The sequence below is a fragment of the Oculina patagonica genome, chromosome 14 (genome assembly GCF_052425735.1).
Source record: "Oculina patagonica isolate OP01 chromosome 14, crgOcupat, whole genome shotgun sequence".
NCBI lineage: Eukaryota > Metazoa > Cnidaria > Anthozoa > Scleractinia > Oculinidae > Oculina > Oculina patagonica.
This window is the reverse complement of record NC_135771.1, coordinates 1,576,818-1,588,463: the sequence shown is the minus strand read 5'-3', so window position 1 is coordinate 1,588,463 and position 11,646 is coordinate 1,576,818. Positions and strand designations below refer to the sequence as shown.

At 38.1% G+C, this 11,646-nt stretch overlaps 1 protein-coding gene across 1 annotated transcript; it reads right to left on the bottom strand.

Annotated features, from left to right (window-relative positions):
- Positions 1-648: 648 nt before the first annotated feature.
- LOC144637864 (dolichyl pyrophosphate Man9GlcNAc2 alpha-1,3-glucosyltransferase-like) lies at positions 649-11,063 on the bottom strand. Its single transcript, XM_078496953.1, has 15 exons — positions 10,904-11,063; positions 10,702-10,786; positions 7,615-7,704; positions 7,317-7,405; positions 7,072-7,157; positions 6,381-6,445; positions 6,037-6,213; positions 5,422-5,484; positions 5,243-5,324; positions 4,608-4,693; positions 4,073-4,157; positions 3,874-3,944; positions 3,178-3,246; positions 2,469-2,592; positions 649-2,151 (listed from the first exon to the last, which is right to left on the bottom strand). Exons 1-15 carry the CDS (start codon positions 10,986-10,988, stop codon positions 1,948-1,950), a joined length of 1,461 nt encoding a protein of 486 aa, XP_078353079.1. The 5' UTR covers positions 10,989-11,063; the 3' UTR covers positions 649-1,947.
- Positions 11,064-11,646: the final 583 nt, after the last annotated feature.

Sequence of the window (11,646 nt, the reverse complement as noted above, 5' to 3'; positions counted from 1 at the left end):
GTGTCCTGGTCAAAAATACACTGAATCCATTGATCCCAGCGTGGGCCCAAATTAAACCCATACGGTTGGATCTGAAGTCCAGTGAGCTAACAATTAAGCCACAATACCTCCCATATAGTAAGACAAATATCACCTAGTTCATGATGTTCTATATATATAGTCTTTTGGCCTGCATGACAATATATAATTTAAACTCAAGGTTTGTACGGGTCCTGGAAATTAAACCTGGAATTTTATTGTGGCACTTTCCAGAACTGACAAGTCCTAGAAAAAGACTACTGATCCTGGAAAGTTCTGGAAATCTGTTAACATAAAGTAAAAACTGAATTCTCTGAAACCAACGTTATAAGAAATGTTCAGACAGCAAGGAGAATTAATAGACGTTAAGATATTGGGAGTGAATGGGTTAATGTGAATTTTGAAGTTCTGGAAAAATCAATCTAAGTGCTTGAAAAGTTCTGGAAAAGTCCTGGAAAATGGTTTGTGAAGAAGAGAATGAACCCTGTAGACTACTGTAAGGACAGGAAAGATGTTGATCACTTGAGAATTAAAACTTGCAAGACCCAAACTGTAATAATATTGAAGTTTTTACAGTTTGAGTGTTGTAATGCTTTTTGATTCTTCCTTCAAAGATCAACCACAACAACGTTCCTTGTGAAGTACTCTTTTATTACCGGGTAGATTGTTCTTCTTATTGAGCAGTTACAATAAGTACATTATTTATATCAAAGTAATAAACCATAGAGTTTTGAGAGTAAAGACACTCCAAAACTATTGACAGACAAAAAAGTCATAGCTGTAAGCAAATCCCCAAAGTAGTGAACCTTTGAAAGTAATATTTGATTATCAAATGGGTGGAAGTTAACCCTGGGTGCCAGAGGCTTTTCTTGTGCAGTTTCCGGTGTCGATCATGTCTCTATTGTGACCCCCCCCCCTATTTTTTCGCGGCTTTGCCACTCGGCCGCCGAAGTATCCACCATGTGCGAGAAAAACCCTCTGGTACCCAGGGTAGTTGTAGCAAATTTTGAAAGGCTAATGTTTCAAGTGTTAGACCTTCGTCAGAGCAAAGACGAAAGGCTAACAGTCAAAATGTCAGCTTCTTATTAACTTCCAGTTAATAAGTAACTTCCAGTTAATAAGAAACTAATAACTTTTTTTGCAAATGTATCTTGCTTAGAAAGAACCAATAAAAAATAACATACAACAAGTTGTATCAAACTGATCTGATTGTGTTTTTGATGACCCTTACTACATCCAAAGGTGATATTATAATATTAATCAATTGTACAAAGTCATGTACTCTGTTCTGATAAAAAGTAATATATTAGACTTGTCTACAAGAAATTTTATCCTTTTCATCTTAAAGACAAGCAGTGAAAATAATGGCAGCTTCATTCACTCTTGTACATCTGTGAAATATTGGTCAGGAGAAGTCTTAAATTTTACATAAAAATAGTGAGGGTTGTCACTTTTGCTACGGCTCAGACAGGTCACCTTGGGTTTGTAAATGTTGTCAATTAGACATAATTCAACACATGATGTACTATAAAATGTGAATTGACTGATTTTTGCTGCATGAAACATGATCTGGACCTCCTTGCCCCTGCTACCTTTAATTACTACATAATTTATACTCTCTGGCAAAGCTCTGATATGATTAATCCTGATTCAATTAATGCAGGGGCGGATCTACATGTACATGTAGGGGGAGTGTGCAGGGGGTGTGCACCCCCTCCCCCCAAGATGACCTGTGTCTTTCTAATACAACGTATTCTGCGAAAATAGTTAGTAACTTTATTACCGGTACTTGGTGCTGCACCCCTCCTGGATGGATCTACCACACCCCTGTAATGTAAACATAACCCAGAGCTAAACCCTGAAAAGATTAATTTAAAATCAAAATTTTGTGCCTACTTGGTTCTAGTGTAGTGAAGGGAAATCTGCTATTTAGGATTTCTTTTCCTTTGCTACAGGCCTTACAGTGTATGGTAAAGTAAATTGAATGTAATTAAAATAACAGAAAAATGCTAAGAAATGCACACAGGAGTACAGCGAGATGAGTACTGGCCAGAGGTCTGGGTACCGGCTGGGAGGCTGAACAATAGCTGATCCTGTGTGTAGACCCAGGGCTCCTACCACTGACAGAATGAACTGAAAAAGATTGGGAACAAGAAAACAACTTAGAAGCTGTAAACTGAGTTTTCTTATAACTAATGCACTTATCTATGTTGAACTAGAGGTCGGGTAGGCCAGGCATAAAAGTTCACCAAAACACACCAAATTTTTGTCAAATATAAAGTAATATGGAAATGCCAAATAACACTGTCAAACATGACGTACTTATTAAAGAAAACTTGCATTCAATCCTGGACATAAGTGGATAAGAAAAGACATTGCATTTCACTAAAACCACAACTTAGTATTAATAAGTTTGAGAACCATACATCGTGTTAATATAACATATTTACCAAAGCTTGTTTTAGTGGTTTGGTGCTCCTCAGATCAAATACGTGATAACCAACAGCAAAGAACAACAACATACAGGAAACATAAGGCAGAGAAAGGCCGTCCTTCAACAGTAAAGGCCACATGCTACAATCAAAAAACGTTGATTTAGTTTTAATCTTGTAGGAACTTAAGGTAGCAAGGTAACATTTACAAAGTTCTGCTGTAAGTGTAAAAAAGGTTTTCAATCTCTTTGCACGCATTGTGGACCTAGCATGGTAGATTTATCTTTCTCATTACATTATTTTGTTCCAGAAAATATCCACACCCTTTCCATGGTTGTCATTGCTTTTATAGGAAAGGGGTGGAGGGGGGTTCAAGACCCCCTACCCTCCCACCACTGGTAATTGTGTTGTTCTAGAAAATAATTATCCATACTTCCTCCACAGAAGACATTTTTGGTTTCAAACTGGATATTGTACATTTATTTAGATCTTCAAAATTTATGACAAAAATATTAACCTTGCAAATGTTTGGTTGGCCTCCTTTACAGATATCATCTTGATGTTTTGTCAATCTTTCCCCCTTATGAAATATTTGTGGAGAGGAAAGTTTGGGCAAGCCACAAAAAAACACTGCATAAGAGGCCAATGATGTGTAGACATGACCCAAAAGAGCCAAACAATTTAATTTTTTTTTAATTGAAATTAAAAAAATTTGATTTCTACCAACCTAAAAGTGGAGATGACTAAGAACCACATGCACTCCAAAGGTTTGTAGTGTAGCAACAGACAGACGGGACTGAAAACAAGAGTAAATTTATAATCACGTATAGGTCTCAGTATAAATAAAGTTAAGGACTTTTAAAAGATTCAACAAAGTATTTTAAAATTAAAATATATATCAAACCTTAGCTTGTTTGGAAAGACATCCACATACATTGTGTGCATTTAACCCAGCATATCCAATCGAACAAAATCGACTGAAAATCAATTGAACCCAATCAAACACCAATCGTTCGATTGGGTTCGGTAATCAAACAAAATCGAACATCCATTTTGCTGTGAGTTCAATTTTCGAATCAATCGAATTCAATCAAACTCGATCGAATTCAATCCGACTCTATTTTGTTTGGAATCCATCTTGATATTAAGTAAATCACACAGGGCTAATGAGGGGGACGGTGCACTGTCCAAATATTGTCCGCAATATAAACTAACAGGAGTTCGACTGTTGGGTAATCAACGTTCGATTTTGTTTGATTGTCTACTGTTCGGTAATCAAACGTTCGATTTTGTTCTATAGACCAAATTTTTATTGTGAGTTTTGATTATGTTCGATTACTATACCCAATCGAACAATTGGGTTTGATTACCGAACGTTCGATTGGATACGCATGGATTTAAGGAACAGTATATTTTTACTTACAGTGCTGCTAGCAGGATTGATTTTTCATGAACTTGATATGAAAAAATGAAAAATGCCAGTGAAGAATTCACCTGAAATTTAAATTACAGCAAGCCACCATAAGCATGTGACAGAATATATTTTCCTGAATAGCCAATCACAGTCTTTTGAAGTTTATTTCATAAAGTACATGACTGTACAGCTGAACTATAAATCTTACCAGAGCCAAAACAAAACGATCTATTGTTGGATTCTTTAACAAATTCAAGGATGAAGGTAAACAAGCAGTGAGTGTTGACCAGGTACTATGGGAAGAAAGAAGATCAGAGAGTTAACTAAAAACACTGATATTCAAATCATTTGGGAGTACATTCTCTGAAAATAATTTTTAATATTTACTACTGCTTATAATGGAATGAGAGTAGGGCTGAGCCCTGTCTGGGATCTTTACTTTACAAGTACAAATAAATAATATTTTACAGCAGCTCATCCACAGTGTGACCATTTGTCCACTGTTACCAGAACAAATTGTTTTTGTGGAGGGAGGAAAACTGGATGAAAAAAAGACGAGAACCAACAACAAACTCAACCCACATCTAATATGGGTCTTGGAATCAAACCGGACCAAATTAGTGGGGGGTGAGACTCTCACCACTGTGCCATCCCTGCCCCTCCCCCAGGAGAACAAGGATGGTGCAGTTGTGAGTATATTATCAATGACTAATTACAAAAAGACATTATAATGTTTCCTTTACCTGAGTTTAATAATCTGTGTTTGAGATAGAACGTTTTTCACTTTAATTAAAACAGAGAGTGAGCACCACATATTTGCCACCTTGTCCTAAAGAAGGAGAGAGAAAATGTGTTCATTGCTCACACAAAAATCATGCAAATACAACTACAACTTACAGTAGTTATTGTTTGGTTTTTGGTGAAATTTCAGTCCCAATTGCATATTAAAGGCCTCATCTCGGAAATTTATCTACAATTTCATTAGAATCCCATTTTCTCGAACCCTTGGTTTCTTGAAACTCCCAATTTCCATTTCCCTTGTAGATTTCAAGAAATCAGGATTAGGGGTGGTGAATGGTCCTTCAAAAAATGTGTTTCGCAAAGTTTAAGCCAAATGTCAGGGTTTCTCATCATCTTGAATTTTTTCTTTGATGCCTTCTCAGAGTCTCAACTTCTTTTGCAAGGCTAAAAAGGTCTGGAGCTCACAGAAAAGATATCATTCTAATCTACCAATAGCAATCCCCCCTCCCTGGGATTCTATTGTATAAATGATCTCCTGGCATGATTAGAACTTTTCATTACAACCATTTTGGAATGCAAATAGCCCCTGTAAGAAAGTGAACAGTTCTGGTTAAATTTATTGTGATTTAATAGTTACCTCAAAAAGACCTCTTGCAAATGGAAATAGTCTGTGGATAACTTGTAAAATCATTGGTAAACCAGTCAAGAATGGCAACCAACTAGAAATTAATGCAACAAGAAAAGATGACATCAAAATTATTTTCTCCTGTTTGTTTGAAAACTCAAAATCTTTAAGGAATAGTAATTCATACCTACCACAAGATAAATGTTACCACAACAACAATTCCTAGTTTGGCAATCTTAAATATTCTTGAAATCCTGTGAAAAATCAACAAAGATCTGTTACGATATTGCATCTCTTTTTATAATTTCTCACTTGAATAACCCCTTAGTTAAATAGACCATCTGGTGGGTCTGTTCAAGATATTATTTTCTTTTTTTAATTGTAATTAATGACAGTGTTCCCTAATCCCTTTTGTATACTTCAACTCCTTAAAATCCTACCCTTTCACATACCTACGGCCTGAAAAATGTACCCCTTCCAGGCAGAGGCTCCCTGTACATGGGGGTCCCATCATACTCCAAGCCAAGTGCATACCCCCCCAGGAGGGGGATGCATCCCCCTACTCAAATTTTCAAAATGTCTTTAACAGTGTCCGGTGTGTCTGTAATGGATTTGTGACAACGTACAACTAGGCAGTTCAAACGATCCTACTGAAGTCACTGAGCAAACCACTCCCCCCTCCCCTCTCTGATCTGCAGCCTATGCTATATAGTCCACTATAGCAACTTGGGAAACATGAGGTAACCTGCGATGGATTAACACCCTTGGTACAAACACAAGACTTGGCATTTTTAAAACAATCTTACCATGAATTTTGTTTCCATGATTTTCCTAACAAATAGAAAAAGAAAGGCAGAGCGTGGTAAAGCTCCATCTGTTTGTAATTTAAAGCCAGTGAAAAAGCAATTGAGCCGAGCAGATCATGATCACAAGCCAGTCCTATAACTCCCCACAGCGCTAATCCAAGACTTATTGCATTGTATCTGAATTAAACTGTTAAGGAGAAGAATTCATTAATTAAAGGTTATAGAAGTTAGTTTGGTTTACTTCGCTGGAAAATAAGTAAATTAACAATTTATTACTCTGTCTCCTCACATCATAGTTAGTAATGCTAAAAATACCCTTTTAGCCACTACTGAACAAAGGATACTGAAAGTGGCCATGATCAATGAGAATTAGTCCAGGATAGAATAATATAGCAGCTGCAATAAGGACCTGAAAAATGTAACAAAAAAATAATTGATTGAGAAATTTATGATAACAAGATGGCAACTGAAAGTAAAAAAAAAATACAATGACTAAGTATTAGTCAGATATTCGTTAAGTCTGTGGCCCATCAGGCTGGACCTTATTCTGGTTTCTGTAGCATGAAGTGACTAGGAGTATGTAATGCTAGTCCATTGCAGGGTTACACCCCACATCCCCGGTACCCATTTATACACCTGAGTGGAGAGAGACACTATGAGAGTAAAGTGTCTTGTGCAAGGACACAACACAGCGCCCTGGCCAGAGCTCACACCTGGAGCACTCAATCCAGAGTCCATTACCCTAACCATTAGGCTGCCACGCCTCCCAAGTAATATTCCAAATTAACGTGCATTGACAGTCCATAACTTAAGATTGTTTTCTTAAAGTTATTATATTTCTGGTTCCCAAAGGGCCACCAAAGTCTGGGTGTAGGTGTTTGAATTTTTGTATTAAATGGTTGACCATTAGAGCTTCACTTCCAACAAAAAAGAAAAAGTGGTCATAAAGAAAAGTCATAAACAAAGTGGTAACAGGAGGATTACTTTTGTGTGTTAATAACTTTCTTTGTACAAAGTTCACAATAATCTTGTTACCTTATTTAAGGCTGGTTTCCTTCCCAAGCAGACAAAACAAAATACAAAGACTGCAGGAATGTATAGCAGTAAGTCAGCAATAAGAACTGTGAAAAAATGAAGACAGTGTATATTAAGTACAAAATTATTTTAAACTAGTTCTACTACTAGTAGACATTAGCTGTTTTAGCTTATTAAATAAATTAAATGAAATGAAAATAAAACAATTTTGAATATGGTAAAAATTAAAAAAAATATCAGATTACCTGTGTATCTCATAAACAGCTTATGTTCATGGCTTTCATGTCCCCTGGATTTGTTAAGTGCCACCCAATTTGGATTTATCTTGTTGGCTCTGAAGTCAGTAACAAAACAATTGTTAATTGGAAGGTCTAACATGTAGACTTAATTCATCTAGTTAGAATGTGGGTGGAAGAAATATTAAACCCATAAAACCCATTACGGGCATTAGAGACGGTAGTGTTTGATTGGAGAAACAGACTGGAGGCAGTAGCTCATACTGGGTCATGTTCTGAAGTTTATTAGCCTTGTCAAAGTACTTACATAAATCCACAAATCCAACTGTGATAAGCAGTCAATGGGGGATAATCCAATCCCCAGTACATCAAGTCATTGTTGGTTGTATTAGTGTACCTGAAGATCAACAAATAATTATACAGTTGGAATTATATACTGTTAAAAGCTTGCATTCACAACATAGTACTAATTTTAAAAAGTACTTTCAGGAGGGTGGCAAAGGGGTTGTGATCCTGTTTCACATACACATTTTTCTTTCACAATTTCATGGCCTCGACAGAAACTTTTCTGCATGAATTAAAGTGACTTCACCGGACGGCATTAGGGCCAGATGTGCTCAGACGTCCCTTCTGGCGAGTAGGCGAGCACAGAGGGATGTCTGAAATTCAGGCTACAAATCGGTGTGGAACTTTGCTTTTCTCAATAAAATGCTTTATAATCTTGGCTTATACTTGACAAATCTTTGGCGTGAGCTTTGCTTGTAATGCACCTTGGGATCAACATCTTAAATACCCCTTATACACATAATTTATTTATTTGCCTTGGGATAATTTAACCTTCAGTCAACAACCTTTTTACTTTAATAATCACTGTCTTAATTTAACTTAGACTGTCTTTTGTTAGACTGCCTTAATTTAACTAATGCACCTATCAATGTTAGGTAAGGTAAGGTAAGGTAAAACTTTATTTTGACACGATAATAGTAAAAGCTAAAAGCTTGTGGGGTCGTGTATTTAAATTAACTATGCTAAGATTAAAATTACAATTCTTATATTTACAGTAAAATTAATTATTTAATTAAATACTAACTAGACTGTTGCTATGTATACTAAATGATTACAATTAACTAACTAAAAACTAATTATATATAAAATCACTGTGTCTGTGGCGGGTTGTTGAAGCCGACAGCGCGTTAAAATTAAAATCTTTAAAATATGCTCTATTTACAACATGCTTTCTTAGCTCTAAAAAACTTGAAAAACTCTTCTGTTGATTGTGGTATTTAACAATGTTCCAAAGAACAGATCCCTTGTATCTGAGTGAATCCTTTATGAATCGCGAGTTGAATCTTGGTATCGAAGATAGTTGTTTTCCTCGGAGCGAATAGCCATGACTGGAGTTGTCTAGTATCGATTTCGTCAGGGGCTCGGGCAGGCTGCCGTTGTTTGCCTTATAAAATAGCCTAAGGATATCGAGCTTATAATACAGGGAAAAGGTAGACCACTGATCATATTTGAGCACATCATTTGACGGCATGTCCTTGGGCAAGTTGAAAATTATTCTTGCCGCCCTACAATGTAGTCTTTCTATAGAGTCTAGCATATCAGAGTTACAACACGATCCCCATAAGACTAAACCATATTTTACAGAAGGTAGTATCACTTTAAAATAAAAATCCTTTAGCACGCCCTTTGGGAGAAATCTGGATCGTTTCAGTAAGTTCAGTTTATTAGCAAAACTTTTCTTGGTCTCTAGTACATGAGGTACCCAGCTTAGATTGCGGTCGACAGTTATACCCAGCAGGCGCGTTTTTGTGACGCATCTAAGAATTGAGGTTCCTAGTTGTATTGGTGTATGTGGCCCTGTAAGGGTTCCTTTACTGAGTAACATCACTTCACTCTTTCCTGGATGAGGTGTTAAGCGATTTGTTAGACACCACGTGTATACTTCCTTCAGGGCCTTGTTTAGCTGCGCAATAGCGATGTCTATCGAGTCTCCTATGCAGTACGCCGTTGTGTCATCTGCGTACATGTACAAGGACCCAGAGCTGACTGAAGCAGGAAGGTCGTTTGTAAATAGCGTGAATAAAGTCGGTCCCAACACCGAACCCTGGGGAATGCCGAAGGAAACCTGCGAGTGTTCCGACTTGACTCCATTTAATACTGGGTCATGTTCTTTACTTCTTTAAACATTTTAGAGAAGTGTGACGCTTTAGCTTTTCTTAAATCCGAAGTAACTTCGTTTCTGACCTTTTTGTACTCTTGCCAAAGTAGGGGGCATTTGGTCGTAGTTGCCTTCTTGAATAATTTGTATCGTCTGTTCATTTTAAATCGAATATCACCTGTTATCCATGGTGCACATGAACTTCTTATTTTAACTTCTTTCCACGGAGCGTGGTCGTCACAGATGTCAGTAAAAAGCTTCTGCCAAGCCCAAAGGATGTCATTTGCGTCTTCGAATTTTGATGCAACATGGAATGGTGCAGACTCAATATCGCCTCTAAATTTCTCTGGGTCCAGTTTCTTATAATCCCTTGTTCTGATATGTTTTGGTGGCGGCCTTTTGTTCTTTAGTCGTATAGTTGCGTATATCAGATCATGATCCGAGATACCCAATGGAAAGACGCCTGAAATGCTAATAAGATCTTTTCTTGTAGTGACAATAAGATCAATTAGAGTTCGCGACGTAATAGTTGTTCTTGTCGCCTCTTGTACGACGTTTTGCATCCCAAACAGGTCGAAAACAGAGCAGAGTTTTTCTGCATTTGTGTTCGCAGGAATTTCCAGACTGCCTCTGTTTAAAAGGTCGCAGTTAAAATCTCCCAGTAAAATGATGTTTGATGATTTTAGCCAAGCCTTTTCGAGCGTAGGTCCGATGCGGTCGAAAAAATCGCACGCGTCGGGTGGCCTATAAATAACTGAGAACAATACAGAGTTACTTGGGAATTTAACCTGTAACCAGATGGCTTCAAGACCATCATTATACAAATCCTTTCGGTGGATTGCCTTCAAGTGTTCCGCGTAATAAAGTACACAACCACCACCCTTTCGTCTTTTTCGATCGAGTCTTACAAACTTCATTCCGTTAATGTTCAGTGCCGCATCTGGAACGGTTTTGTCAAGGTGCGTTGTTAAGCCGCTGGGGGGGAGGCCGGGCATAGGGCAGGGGATGCCCCTTAGTGGGGACTTTTCACCGTTTTAATGGACTTTCTTACAACATTTTATTGAAGTTTAGTGACTCTTTTGAACATCCACAAATGCTCTGGGGTTGGGCATTTGAACAGACAGTCTCAGCTTAGTTCAAATGCCCGGCATATGCCCGGCCTCCCCCTCCTGCGGCGGCAGCGCTTAACATTGATAGAAGATTGCTATTAATCTCAGTTGGTGATCTTACCACTCATCAACTGGTAGATTGTAAGTTATTTCCATCCAGTGCCTCTGCGCTTCATAATCTCCAAACATCGGTGGCTTTCCCTTCCCTGTAAACAAATATAAGCAATCCAACAAAACCGCAGTACATTTTGAAAACATCCCGGCGCGGGGCATCAGCCTTTGACTAGAAAATTCGATCCTGGACATGAAAAATTCAATCTTACCTGAATATGAACTAATGGACACACACCAACGAACAAGAGCAGCAGCTAGAACACATAGCACTACGGAATAGAATTTTTCCGCCATTTCTTACACATCAATCAGATCAATTTTACTGTTCATATATATTCGGAAACAAAAGCTTACTTTTCGTCTGCCATTTTGAAAATTACCTTGCACCCAGGGAGTTATGGGACTGTTCCTTTCCAGTCCCCTGACGGGAAAGAGAAATTTTCATAAAGATTTGATTTATAAAATATCCCAAGCCTGCAAATCATTCATTTTTTTTCGTAACGTATACCTGGTAAAATATTGATGCCTGTGAAAAGATTGTCAAAGTCGGGAGGACCAGGATCATGTTTCCACGCCTTCTCTCAGTTTCTCTAAATCCCACTCAAGCCTGTGAACAGGCATTCGCGCCTCGTCGCCGGCGCTTTGCGCCGTTTTCCGCCGCTTCGCACCGTCCGAGCGCTCTCCGGAAATCTCCTGAAAGCCTGTTCGCAGGCTACTCTCACTCCTCCGATCCGCAGCAGGCGCAGAGACTCTTTTAGTGGAGGGGAAAATTCGAAAAAAACACGAAAAATGAAAACTGGGGGAGCGCGAGGCTCCGCGCACAAGTTTACTTTTAACGTCTCCCCTTTGCCATAGCCCGTTAAAAAAATAAAAGAGGCCTCTGCGGGTGAGAGAGATACCTTCTGTTGCATATTCAGGTCTTTGGTGTAGTCGGCAACTACCTTAGGCCAGG

Coding starts and splice junctions, on each gene's coding strand:
- LOC144637864 (XM_078496953.1), bottom strand. CDS start 10,988: ATGGCGGAAAAATTCTATTCCGTAGTGCTATGTGTTCTAGCTGCTGCT. Junction 2,593..3,177: donor TTAGTCATCTCCACTTTTAG/GTTGGTAGAAAT, acceptor TTTTGATTGTAG/CATGTGGCCTTTACTGTTGA. Junction 2,152..2,468: donor AACCACTAAAACAAGCTTTG/GTAAATATGTTA, acceptor AATCTTTTTCAG/TTCATTCTGTCAGTGGTAGG.